Source organism: Erithacus rubecula (genome assembly GCF_903797595.1).
Source record: "Erithacus rubecula genome assembly, chromosome: 4".
In the NCBI taxonomy this organism is placed as follows: Eukaryota; Metazoa; Chordata; class Aves; order Passeriformes; family Muscicapidae; genus Erithacus; species Erithacus rubecula.
Genome location: NC_136686.1, coordinates 976028 through 990188, shown reverse-complemented (window position 1 = coordinate 990188; position 14161 = coordinate 976028). Strand labels below are relative to the sequence as shown.

General features: G+C 42.8%; 1 protein-coding gene across 3 annotated transcripts in view; it reads left to right on the top strand.

Annotated features, from left to right (window-relative positions):
• Positions 1-5709, top strand: part of DERA (deoxyribose-phosphate aldolase) — a 39196-nt gene extending 33487 nt beyond the window's left edge. For all 3 annotated transcript variants that reach the window (XM_079303731.1, XM_079303732.1, XM_079303733.1), the window contains 2 exons: positions 2720-2869; positions 4262-5709. In XM_079303731.1, the coding sequence (XP_079159857.1) occupies positions 2720-2869; positions 4262-4318 (207 nt within the window). In that variant the 3' untranslated portion in view covers positions 4319-5709. The remainder of the gene's footprint in view (positions 1-2719; positions 2870-4261) is intronic.
• The last annotated feature ends 8452 nt before the right edge of the window (positions 5710-14161 follow it).

The window sequence follows — 14161 nt, the reverse complement described above, 5'->3', positions numbered from 1 at the left end:
CTGTCTGTGCATTCATCCTTTTGCTGAAACATTGAGGAAGGAGATTCCCAGCAGGCTTAAGCCACCTCTCAGCTCCTTTTTCCATGGGCAGGTGGGGGCTGGTGCTGGTTCAGCACCAGGGCAGGAAGCCACATCTCTAGCTAAGAGCTTCTCCCTATTTCTGGCCACCCTTCCCTCCTCTCCAGCTCCTCCTCCTGCCCCTTCTGCAGGAGCACTGCCAGGTACAGTGTCAGGACATGGGATGGGGGCTGAGATGGATCCTGGGGCTGTGACACAGCTCACAGTGTGTCCAGCCACTCTCTGGAGCCATCTGGATGAGGCCAGGGTGGATCCCTGGGCTGTCCCCACTCCTTCCTTCCCCTCCTGCCTCTGCCACACAATGATTTCAGCAGCTCCAGCAGTCCACCATCAGTGCCCCAGTGTGAGGCCAGCAACTCCCTGGGCACCAGAACTGTGTGCCACAAGCTGCATTAGCACAGCTTTGTCCCCATAATTGGATATAAATGTTGAATTCACCTTTTGCTTTCAAAGGAGGCATTCATGGCATGAAATGTGTTATTAAGAGAAAGTGCTCGTGTCTGTGTGCATGTGTGTGTCAGTGAATTAGATGTAAACTGACTTTATGTACTTTTATTAGCTGAAGACAATATTATCAGTGACAAGGGATTTCTAAATGCTTTCTCTAACAAACTAATTTTGCTGCTGTAGGGATGCTTTCCACCAAGGCGTTGCCTGGGAAAAACAGGTTAATACAGAAATTAAACTTCTTCAAGCAAAGGAACAAGTTGCAGAGTAGCATCTATTGACTGATAAGCTGTGGTGGTGATATGAAAAGTGTGCAATATAATGGGAAATAATCTTTTCCTGTCATTATTGAAGGACATACATAAATTGGTTTTTCTGTTGGGAAAACCCCCAATCCAGAAAAACTTATTACTTTTAATAATGTGAGGTGAAGAGAAAATTCTTGAGGAGATGAACTTATTAAGCAAAATAATGAAATGCTGTGAAACAGCAGGAAAGTGGTAGCTGGACTTTGTACTGCTCTTGAATTAAATTCCACCCCCCCTTCCTTTTTACCTTTTTGTGGCAGTCAGCTGTGCTGTTTGGAAAGCTGGGAAATGGAGGAGAGGACAAGCTTGTCTTTGTCAGCTTTTTTTGCAAAGAAAAGAGATTTCAGAATCTGCCAAAAGGGGAAGGAATTCTGAATGATGGTTTTAATTCTCATATTAAGTCTGTTTCACTTGTTTTTGCTCACAGATTATCTCAAAGAGACGTAGTATTTCTAGGAAGAAACCTAAATTCAAATTTCATTAGGATTTCTTTTCCTGAGGGAAAACACATTCCAACTGTTTTTGTTTATTACCTAGAAGATGCTTTTCCAGTTTCTGGGCTTGAAATTTTTTTTGGAAATCTAATGTTAACATTAGATCATACTCACACATCTATTTGTCCATCCACAAAAAGACAGTTTTCGTGGTTTGGATTTATCAAGCTTTTCCTGCTTTTGTTCCTTTTAATCTTATTGGAAATATGCCATTATCACAATGCTCCAACATGAGAGAAGGATTTATGCTGTGTTTGTTGGTCCTGAAATCACTACATAAAAAAGATTACCAAACCCATTTAAAAACAGATACCTTCTGATTCCACTGTTATATCCATAAGGCACAAAGAAATCCTCAGTGCAGTGAGGTTTTGGGAGCTTACATACTAAAACAAAATAATTCCTGCTTCATGTAAAGAGAATGGCAGAAGGAAACATAGGAAGAATCACTGTGTGCTACATGTTTTCAGTTTTGCTTTTTTTTTTACAGGAAGAATTTTTCCTGATTCTCCTTGCTATTCAAGAGTTTAGGTAGCTGCTACAGGCCAACATTTTGGCATTTTTTGATGAGGGATTTGATAGCTGAGTGTCACAAGCTCTGTCTCAGAAGGAGATGTGTTTAAATGGCACATAACCAAAGGGCTGGCATTAGGGGTGTATGCCAAGTGCACAGCAGGTCCATCATGGGATTCAAGACATGCTTTACCTCAAAGATGAGTTTTCCTTGGTGTTTGTGCCTTTGCAAACGTGGCAGTTCCCCTTCACATGTGACACACCTCTCAGAAGTTCTGCAGTTCTTGTGCAGCACCTTTCAGTTATTGATATAGACATAATTTAGTTCCCTTTTTGAAAATTTTAGTGGAAATTAAACCTCTGGTAAGTTTGAATGTACAGCCAAATCATGTGTAACTGTGCTGCACAGGTTTTTTATAAAATACTCACTGCTGTCCATGAGTAAGTCCCCTCACATGCAGCATCTTCAGTGTTGTGTTATTGTTGTGTATTTGCTGTTCTGTGTTTGGAATTGGATTGGCAGTAGGTGATGATGGCATGGCCACCATGCAGATACCCCACCCAGTCCTGCCTAAATCCCTTGTGCTAGAGCAAAGTTCCCTCATTAGACCTCAAGCACAGCTCCTGAGAAGGTGCACAGGGGTCAGAAATATTGCTCCCTCAGGATGAAAATGTCTGGCAGTGATGGCTGAGGCCTGACATCTCCCCAGGCTAGTCCAGACCTTGTCCTGCTTGCAGCCAGGTCCTGACAGGTAGGGCTGATGGAATCACAGGCACTCTGAGACTGCAGCTGTGCTAACACTGATTGCTCTTCTGGGCTTGCTGATGGGTCACAATGTGCATTGCACATACTCATGATTTTTTTCTTTCTCCCTGAAGGTTGGATTTAAGCCTGCAGGGGGCATTAAGACAGCCAAAGAAGCTATTACTTGGCTTATGCTGGTGAAGGAGGAGCTGGGAGTGGAGTGGCTGACACCGGAGCTCTTCCGCCTGGGTGCCAGCAGTTTACTGGGAGACATTGAGCAGCAGGTTGGTTGTTGGCAGCTTACAGCTCGTGGAGAACACAAGTAATCTTTCTAAATGTGCTGGCTTACTGCTTGTGCAGGAATGGAACATCCATCTAGTTCATTGTTAATGCCAGGTTCACTTCCAGCTCAGTGTTTCTTGAAGTTGGAGCTGTGGTTACAAACATCTGGGGCTCTGATGTTGGGGCAGCTGACCATGCTCTAGGCCATGTTTGCAGTGTAAAATTTTAGAAAATCTGGGCAAAAAGAGCTCAGTTGGTGTGTGTACAGAGCCTTTTCAAATGCATGGCAGTGCTCTCCCCTTCAATCCCAGCCTCACAGACCCTTTGTGTCACTGCCACAACTCCTCACGGTGTATTTCCACCCTGTGGAGAAAGTCACATCTCATCCTACATATGGGTGCTGCTGACAGAGCTTTTCACATGTTGGTTGTTTCCTGGGGAAGAAGTTCCCAGTGGGAAGGAGGATTCTGACCTATGTACCTGTGAGCTACATCACTGGCACAGGCATCAGCCCTGAAGGATGCAGAGTAATTGGGAACAGTGCAGTGTCATAGGAACTACCAAAACATGAAGGCTTCTGGTCTTGACTCCCATGTTCATTAAGCCCAAGAGAGGAGGTGATACTACCTTTAACCAAGGAAAATATCTGAGAGTCATTATCCTGTTGCTGGAAAAATGAGGTATAGGGGATTTGGTGGGGGGAGACAAAAGCATCACTCTTTTCCCTTGCCTCACCTTTCCTAGAAATTGAAATGCTGACATGTTTTAAGAACAGCTGAGAGATGTCAGGTTAATATTCATGACTGCTGAAAACCCCTGACTCACTCCTGCCATGAGAATGATAGTGTCTTGCTCCCTCTGCCTCACTCTTGACCTAAAATGATGTCCCTGGTTCTGACAGAGCAGCATGAGCTTTTTCTGTGCCACTGCCATCACTGCTGGGTGTTAGAACACAGCCCGTGATTGTGTTGCACCATTTGTTCTAATTTCTTAGGGGTTTTGTCTTTTATCTGCCAGGGATTGCACAAATGCCCCAGCCATGACCAAAGGTCTTGCTGTTCTATGCTGTCTAAAAACATGGAAGATAAAATGTCCTTGTCATTATATTCAATAAAACAAACATTGAAATAGTCAAAATCAGATGACAGAGGAAAGTATTGACTTGTACCTGGCTCTTTGTGAAGAGTCTTTGCTTTTTTCTTTTTCTTTCCAAACACAGCAGCAAGCGCCCTTGGTTCATATCCTACAAACAAACATATTAAGGGATATTACATCATATTTTATACACAAACAAATATCCTCATCTGGCATGCCTTTAATTTGTTACTTCCTTGACACTTGCAGCTTTATAGTCATATATAATTCCATCATAAATTTTCTTTTTTTTCTTGCAGATTTTCTATCATGTGAATGGCACTTATGCACTTCAGCATGAACTGGCAATGGCTTAGACACAAAACCAACTCAGGATTACTTTTACAAAAGAGGTCTTTAAGCAAACAGCATTCAGAAGTCTTCTGACAACCAAGTGCATATGATAGAATTAAAGGCCTAATTCTCCCTTCTTCATAGTTTATGGTATTTAAAAATATGCTCAAGTCTGCTGGTTGTACTTGATCCAAAAAGCAGAAAAAAGTGGCATTTCTGAAATAGTCAAATAGTTAATACATGCAGATTTGCAAAGTTAATCTTGCAAAGTTCCTCAGGCCAGCCTGAAAAGCTTATTAATGGCAACACTGAAATGCTATGGAAAAGATTTAGGTGGCCTGGTAACACTTTGCAATCACAGAATATGAAATATCTATGGAATGTTTCAGATTGCTAATGAAGAGCTACCAATCTTGGAATAGATTTCCATTCACCTCAGACCAAATCTTCTGGCACAAATGTGTTGCACTATTAATTGTTCTGTTGATTCAGTTTCAGACATTGTGACTAGAAGAATGAAACTTGGCTATTACTTCTCTTTTATAAAATGTCTTCCTTTAAAAAATGTAGCAAAAAAAAAAAGCAACCAGACCTCTTTTTTTTTTATTATTTTTTTGTATTTTCCCTCCCAAACTTGGGCACAGACATCCATATTTAGACCCTTGAATAAAAGTGGCTTGATTTCTAGAACAGCTGAGTATCCACAGTTGCTCCTGAAGTTAATGGGAGCTCTGGGTGATCAGAACAACTGAAAATCAAGCAGTCTCTATACAGGTTCCTAACTATGCATTCAGGGGCCTATTTTTAGGCATTTCACTCTTAAAATTTTAGTCTAACTTGCTTAGAAGCTCCAATTGCTGTCTCCTGTCATTTTAAAACACATTCATGCAAATCTTTCCATTTTAATGTAGGGAGGGTTTGACTGTCAGTTTGCAGGTGTCACTGCTAGGCTGGCTGAACTTCAACTTTGCCATTCCAAAAGAAATACTTCAATTTAAAAGATGATCTGAATTGTGTCCTATATGGGGTGTCATGCTTGAATGTAAAAAAATGTGCTTTTTTTCAGAGCACATTAAGAACAATATCCAAATCACCAACACCTTTTGAATATCAGACTGGAGCTAGTAGATTCATTATATCAGAACTGCATTCTGCTCACTAACCAGAGTTGTACTAAAAACTTAATTATCTTATCATCATGACTAGTCTCACTGACTTAAGTAGGTCTCATCATGGAAGCAAGAGGAGGAGGAGGATTTTGCTGTAAATCAAGCTACAAGGTGCATTTATTACAGAGATTTATTACAAAGAGATTTATTATAAAGATAATAACTGTTATTTATCTGGCTATACCACCTGAATCACTAGAGTTCTGCAAAACACCCTGGACAGATAGGAAAGCTGATTGGGGGGGGGGAAAAAAGAAAAACAATATATACAGAAAGCAAAATCCTACATGAAGTGGTCAGGATTCAAAATGGGCCTTAATTTCTCAGGAAATGGTTCATCCAAGGCTTTCAGTCATTTTCTGCTTTAGGTCTCAGCACAGAAGGTGAGGCTGAGCTGTGACTCTGTTTTCACATGTTTTCCTGAAAATGGCCAATATTTACCATAAGTTTTCCTTTTAATTCCATTGCTAATTCCATCAAGGAGAAATCCAAGTGCCTGTCTGTGTATGGAGAGGGAAATTCTGCTGCTGAGCTTTCAGAAATACAGAGACTCTTACAAGAAATCAGCTCCCACCAGGTTTTTGCCAGCCTGACCCTCTGCCATGCCCTCCCAGCCACCACACACTGGATTTTGCTGCTGTTTAGCTCAAGCTCTAGAAATGTTATTAAATGTTATAAATGCCCATATTTTCATAGCAAGAAGTGATGCCACTTGCAAACTACACTTTTTTGTTGTTGGTTGTCTTTCAGACAATTAGGATGATGATAGAAACTATTTATTTGGAGGAGCTTTAGTTTCTAGGCTTAGGACTCTGTGTGGCTCCTTAAAATTAATGGAGGTCCAACTTTGCCACCTCACTGAGTAAGAAGAGTCTGAGAACAACCTCACTGTCTCCATGGAAACTGTGTTGATGAAAGAAGTTGCCAAGAGGAATTCTGTCAACAGTTTTGATGTGCACATGGGCAACTTGGTGGTGACTTCAGGGGTGACAGGCTCTGTTTGCAGAGGGAGAGGTTCCTGAAGAGTTGAGGATAGCCACTTCCCTTCTCCAGCAATGTTAAAAACACACCTTTGTGAAATACTGTGCAACTCCAAGCCAACCATTGTTTGCAGAGGAGCTGGATTGGAAAGTAGTTTATGCTTTTTTTTTTTCTCTTGGAATCTTTGTATTTTTGTCAAAAAGGAAAAAAGTAAAAAAGTAGTAGTCTGTAAACACATCTGAATAAAGATGATTCTGGTTTGGAGGTTGTTTTTCTTCCAGCAATGAGCAGGAGGCTCAGTGTTCCAGAGCAAGGGGTTGTCTCTGTTTAACTCCATGGTGATTCAGGTTATATTCTCATCATCTGTGTCTGTGGGGCCCCAACACAACCCTGATCCTGATCCCTCCTGCAGGAGCTGCTGGTGCCAGCCACCAGTGACTCTGCTGACAGCCCTGGGTGCTGTGAGGGGCTCAGGCTGGGCCAGGGATGCCAGCAGGGCAGGGAATGAGGTTTATCCAAGGGGATGCAGGGATGGGATCCATCCTGGGCTGGGCAGGGCCAGGAGCATTCCCAAAGCACTGAGCCTGTGTCCAAGCCAAATGCAGGGACTGTCATCAGTTCTGAGCTGGGGTTGGAGGTGGCAGGATCTGCATTCCCACCCACCAAGAGCTGGGAGCTCTCACTCTGGGCTCCTGGGCTTCCTGCCCTTCACCCTGACCCTTCCCTGCCATTTTTCCATCTTTCCCATCCTTTTGCTGCTCTCTTCAGCTGAAGTTTGTGGAGGCTGCAGGCAGCACGTGAGGACCTGAACTCCTGGGAAGTTTTTGGGGGTGGTGCTCCATTGCTGCACAGACTTTGGGAAAAGTTCAGATTTAGTTCTGTGCTTCAGGCCATTAGGAAAGGAGCAGGCAATTATACACTCGTGTCTAAATATATTTAAGAGTGTAACATATGTTTTGTGCAAGTCAGTCTTGTATACTAATTTATTATTTTTATAACACTTATTCATTTAGGATTTTAAATAGCTTCATTTTGTAGACCACATTACTTTGCAAAGAAGAGAATAAATTAAAGAAGAAAGTAAAGTAGAAGCTGCAAATCTAGAATATTCTGCATCAGCTTATTTACTAGAAGAGGGAATTGGATGAGAGGTAGGCTTTTTTCCTGGTTTGTAGGAAACAAAGATATTAAATAGTAATTACATGTGAAGTGTACATATCAGCTGGGCAAGTAATACTTTGATATCTTTATTTCATCAGTCATATAAATTCATTCTTTCATTTCCTTTGTGAAGCAGGGAACATACATTATATACCAGAGCACATGCCACAGAGACAGAAAAAACTGATCTACTTTTAATTTTATTTTGCTCAGTTGGAACTTTGGCTCTTTGCCTCTCTTGGGGAGGAAAAAACCTTATGAACAGCAACAGAAAGTTTTATCCAAATCTGGGTGAGCTTTTGCTGAAATCACAGCTGGATGAGATGTATTGTATGAAGAAGAAGGAGGGAACTGCTTTTATTTAGCTGCAATGTGCCCAGGAGAGAAAGAAAATTCTGGTCAGTCCTTATTAACAAGGCAACAACAGAGAAGAGTATTCTTATTATGTAAAGATAGCATTGGTAAAATTACTGATTGCTTGTTACTATTGAAGTCACAGGAAGTCAGAACCATGCTAAATTAAGAGGAGATAAGACTTAGAAAAAAGCACCAAGAATGTTTGCAGCCCTTGCACTCCCTACAATCATGAGTAAGTGGATGATGGGTGCAGAAAAATACAGCAAAGCTTTCTTGAGGCATAAAAGTTTCAGATCTCTGAGATCACAGGGAGTGTTTGAAACCACTGAATTGGGGAAGCATAAATTTAAAATTGCTTCTTTAGCTGAGATGAAAACAAAGGGCTTTTTAAACAATGTTAACAAACTGAGGAAGCCATACTGGAAATGACTACACCTGTTTTTTCAAGTCTTGCTTTCTGTATGGAAGGAGTAGAGGAATCACAGAATCACAGAGTGGGTGAGGTTGGAAGCACACAGCACAGGATTGTGTCCAGAGGGTTCTGGAATACCCCCAGTGAGGGAGACCCCACAGTTTCTCTGGGCAATCTGTTCAATACTTGGTCACTGCACAGCAAAGTTCTTCCTGATATTCACAGAGTTCTTCCTCATAGTTCTGTAGAATTTCCAGTTTCTGCCTGTTGCCTCTTGTCCTCTTGCTGACACCACTGAGCAAAGCCTGGTCCATCCTCTGGCCCTCTCCCTCCAGATATGAATAGACAGTGATGTCTCCTCTCATCACCTCTTTTTGAGGCTGAATTCCTAATTCCTAACTCCTTTGCAGGCTTAGCTGGTGGAGATGAGCATCACTTCTATACACCACAGCAACCAGACCCTAAGATGGATGATGATTTGCCTAGAAAGATGAGGGAAACCTTCCTAACCTATTTTTTCCTGTCACTTTCACAGCCTGGTGGGTCACCACGGAGCCTGCCAGCCCGAGAGGCTGCCCTGGGGCTGGGAAATGTGGAAACAGTGGAAAACTCTCTCTAGTTATCTTCATTTCCAGGGGAAATGAAACATTCAGCCAGCACCATGTCAGAAGGGTGGCTCAAGCCTGGCATGTCTCATGGCTGCTTTCTTCTCCCTTCTGCAGAGTCTGGGGTTTTCTTCAAAGCACAGGCACCACAGCTGACCCAGAGTGGGATTTCTTGGTGGAACTTTTTAAAAAGTTCTGCTCTGAAACAGAGCAGAGGGTGACTCTCGGGGCTCTGAACAGGAAGAGCTTTGTGTTCTAGTTAGCACATATCTGTCCAATTCCAAAAAAACCCCATGAATGCCTCCACCCCCTGTGATAGCAGCTGTAATGAGGCCTCTGGGATAGCTGTGATGGGAAGATGTAGATAAAGGAAAAACAGAGGGGCATGAAGAAAAGTTGTGAGAAGGAAGAGAGATCACTGCCACTGCTGTTATCGCTTCACTGAAGTGTAATCTTTTGTGATCTCTTTGGAACGGGAGGTAAATAATAAAACACAAGGGAGGGGAAAAATTAAAATAAATGCAGTGTGTGAATGCATGTTAAAACAGATGTCAGATTAAAAATAACTGAAAAAGAAATTCTACTGTAGGGGGAAAAGCAGCTTTTTCCTTCAACATTTTATATTCCACCTTCATTAGGCGAAAAGTGGAAGAGCTGTAAAGGAAAAGGGGAACTTTTGTTGTTTCCCTCTGAATGTTAAGAAAAGCCTAATGCAGGCACAGAGGGGAGGCTCTGTGGTTCATGGTGCTGGAGCAATTGTCAGGCTGAAGCCCAGAAGCTGCAAGGATGTTAAATAGATGCTCTGTGTGCTGAGCCCTGGGACTTGGAGCTTTAAATCTGCAGTGCTGCACATCCAGGTGGTTTCATCCTCTCCATCCTCCCTCCCTTAGTCCCTTCAGGGCTGGCAAGTCCTCTCATGTTGTAAAGAAATAAACTCTGCAATCTGGTAGGATCACATCATCCAGTAATACCCTTCTAACTATAGATCCAGGCACCAGGGACTGACTTGTAGTTTCTTCAGCACATTTAAATGGGTTATTTCAGTGTTTGATGACAGCAGAGTGGGGAACATCTACACAGACAGATATTCTTTCCCCACATGTCAGCCCAGAGTGCACCCATCCTTGGAGATAGGAAATACTCACAAAATGCCTGTACCAGTCTATAAATCAATGTCATCCTGGGTTTCTTCTGCTAAATGTCCTTCAGAATGGCCCTTAAAAACTCATGATCTGAAAAGTGACCTGCCCTGCACCTGCTTAAAGCTCAAGGAGCTTTAAATAAATTCCTGAAGACGTTCTGAGGCTGGACAAGGAGCCACTACATTTCTCAGAGTACAGGCATGGGTTGCTTGGCTGGTTCAGGTCAGCTAATGAAATGAGAATAATCTTTACATGGTTTCTTTCTTTACTTCTGAGTGTGGAATGCAGGTTTAAATGAAAAAGGCACTGCTCTGTGACTAATGCCTTAGCTTACAGGAAGACTTAGAAATGACAGATATCTCTGGCTGCTGTTACAGTGTGGATGTCCAACATATTCAAACAACCTGATGGGATCCAGTGTGAGTATATTCCTACAGTGAGTGAGAAAAATATCTTTGCTTTTTTCTACCATTACCCTGAGTAAATTCCCACAACTCCTATTTCTCTAAGACACTTAAGATGAGGAGGTGAGGAGGAGGCAGCTGAGGCAGAAGAAAAAGATATCCCCAGCAGACTGAAGGCAAAGCTGTTTCATAATTCCTGAAACATTTCTTAGGCTTGTCCTGACAATGCCAGGTAAGATCCCAATGCAAGACCCCTAAGAAGAGCTGCTGATGAGCAGGAGGGTCTTGGCATTGTGCAGGATTTGCCAGAGAGGAAGGACTCCACAGGATGAGTCAGGGTGAAAGTGGGAGGGTACAGAGCTGCTTCAGTGTGTTCTGTTAGACTGCAGGCAAACCAGACACAGCATTTTCAGAGAGGATGGACAGGTATTCATGGCTACTCACTGCACCCCTCTGCCCACAGACTGTCCTTGGAGACTCAGCAGGGATGTCCCCAGTGACAATGCAATGACCTCCCCATCAAATGACTTACCCATCAAAGTTGTGCAGGCTGAGGTTTCCAGGAATCTTCCCTTTGATCCAATTTCATTCACTTCCCACTTCTCTAAAAAGAAATCTTCTTGACCCTCTGCTCTAAATAAACAAATAAAAACATAAATAAATGTCACTTCAACTGCAGATAAGTATCTATCCACTCCTCATTGAGTATGTGCTCCCTGAGCTGCCTCCTCCAGTGGAAATTTCTTTGTTTAGTGTTAATTCCATTTCATTTTGCTGATCGTGGCTGCCATTGTCTCCATTAGAGGGCCTCAGAGCAGTGTGCTACAGTGTTTTAGGATGGGATTTAAACCTCTATATGTACTTAGGGCCTAATTTCCTGCTGTATAGCTCTCCTGAACTCAATGGGGTGTAAAACTGGTGCAACACACGGAGAGAGAAGAAAAAAAAAAAGTGCTGTGCCTAAGAATACATCAGTGCTTTGGGTTTTGCTGACAAGATTAAGAAACACTGAGATGCTAAGAGAGAATTTTAAATACACGTGTGACAGGTGAGGCAGATGAGTAAGTTAATTGCTGCTTGTGTGTTTGAACACAGTGTAATTGGTCAATAGGGTATGTTTCCAGAGAACAGGAGTGTAGTGCATGAGCAAAGCACAAATAGAGCTTTAAATCCTTCCTCAGAAATTACACTTATTCCAGGCAGAAGTTGGAGTCTCAAACACTTATAAGAGTCATAAACGTTTTATTCTCCATTATGCTCCAATTGTGACACTGGTGAGCTAATTGCTTGGACTGAAATTTTCTAGGTAGGTGTCTTCCTTGACTGAACTTTCTACAAAAAGAATGTCAGAAGATAAAGCTGAATAAAAATAAGGAGTGGGCTGGGAGTTTCCAGCCCACACCTAGAAACTGGGGCTGTTGAGATTTGTGAAATTCCAGGGTTTCAGTGCATGAACCTGTGGCAAAGGGAAGGCAGAATGGTCCTGCTGCTTGGGACCTGCCTTTGTGGTGTGACCTAGAACAGAGACTAGACAGATCAAAAGGAATAAAACAGGTATTTATTGAAAGGATCCACTTAGGGATCCCATATCAATTGACCCCTCTGAGGTCAATTTTCCAACCATAGTCCCAGGCTGTGAAGTCTCAGCCCCCTGGCTTGTCCCCTTTCCCTCACTGTTGTTTTTGCTTTTTGGGTACCAGTTGCCCTTGATTCTCTAGATAGAAAGAAATTATTCTGTCTAATTCCCCTGTGAAGAGAGCTTACTAACACCTAATATGAAGTTTCAGAGTCACACACTAAGCAGCAGAGATTCTGAAAGATATAAAAGCAAAAACCCAAGGCATCAGTGCCAGTGTGGCACATGGTTAATTCCATCAGCAGGCAGGAGCTAGGCTGGAGGGGGAGAAAGGCACTGGCACAGGTTAGAGGAATAAAGGAAACAGGGAGTGCCAGGGGGAGCAGGCAGAGTGGAAGGAAAGGCATGGAGGGAGGGGGAAATCACTCAGAAGCACAGATGCAGAGCAAGAGTGAGGTGATCTAAGAAGAGTGGAAGGGAACCTGCCAGGAACATGGTTCCTCCTCTGGAGAGGAGCAATACTAAGACCAAAAGAAAACGGTTCATAATCAATCTCCAGCCAGTTTAGTTTTGGGAATGGCTGGGAGATAGACAGATGGACCAGGACACAGCATTGTCACTGAAAGGGGTTTTTACAAAAGTTGAGTGATGATTGCACAGGCAACTTAACCTTTTGTAACTTTGAAATGCTCAGCCCTTCAGACCTTGGTGTTTATTCTTTGTTTCTTGTCATGTGCTGTAAACTTAATTTGTCTGTGCAATTAACTCATTGAGTCAGAGATTGGTTGTTTGGTCCTGTTTGCACACAGCCCTTGCTGGGATGTGTTGTGGTTCTTGGCTGGTGTCTTTGCATGCCATGGATGCAAAGATGTCAGTGGAGGTAAATGTGAATTCCAGCAGTGGTGGAGAATGGTTTGATACGAAGTGCTGGGTTTATATGAGGGGCACCAGGCATAAATAACCCAGGGGGAGTTTAGGATGAGTGCCAACAAGCTTTTCTGTAAGTCAGATTGTTTGCAGACCACTGGGAAGCAGCAGGAGCCCTCAGCTGGGACCCAACCCAACCCAGGAGGGACCATGTTCAGAAATCACAAACCTGCTCAGGGAGGCAGACAGATGAGTCCTGTGGGTCCACTCCATCTTTAACTTCTCAGATCCTGCACAGCCTTCCCCAAAAGCCAGCACAAAGGAGTGTCAAAAGAAGAATACATATTCATGGCCATTTCTGGAGCTGCAGAAAAGAAAAAAACTATGAAAAGAAATCAAGTCATTCTCATCTATGGACTGAAATTGAGAGTACACTCTAATCCAGAAGGATCCCAGCTCACAGAGTGCTGTATGAAAATCTTATAAAGCACTGCAACACTCCATAAATAATTTTCAAACAAGGAGCTTTTTGTTTCAGTGATGGCAATACTAAAAAGGGAGAATGGCAAATAGACGTCAAGAAGGGGCTGAAACACAGAAGAACTCTGTGCTGATGTTAACTTCAATCACTGCAAGAGTTACACCCAGAGTTATCAGTCATTCATTAGAAGCTGCAGATGATCATTGCAGAGGTTTAGATTAACATGGACTGGAGCCTGGTGCTGTGCCAGTGGGGTGCCACGTGACAGGCAGCCCATGGAATAAACATTCTGGCACATCAGAGCACTATAAATCCTCCAAATGAAAGAAATTAAAAAGCCAAGAGCAATTTTGAAAATGATTTGTGATTGGAGGTGCACTTAGGAATGCTTTTATTGTCACAGGAACATCTCCTTTCACATCCTTAAGGTGACAGACTCACTCTGCTTCCCTCTGGATTTCTTGGGCTGCCCTGGGGAGCACCATGGAGGTGTTGGGGGGCACATGGGCACTTCAGCAGCACCTCCTGAGCTGTGAGGGTTGGCTCTGCACAGCCTGAGGGTGAGAGAACTGCAAATCCATTCTGACATTTTAAGTATGAGAAAAGACACCAGTTGTGGGTTTTGTTTTTTTTTTTTCCTTTTACATCTATACCACAACCACTTTTCTAAGTGCACATATAAACATTTTATAACATGGATTTGGAATAACA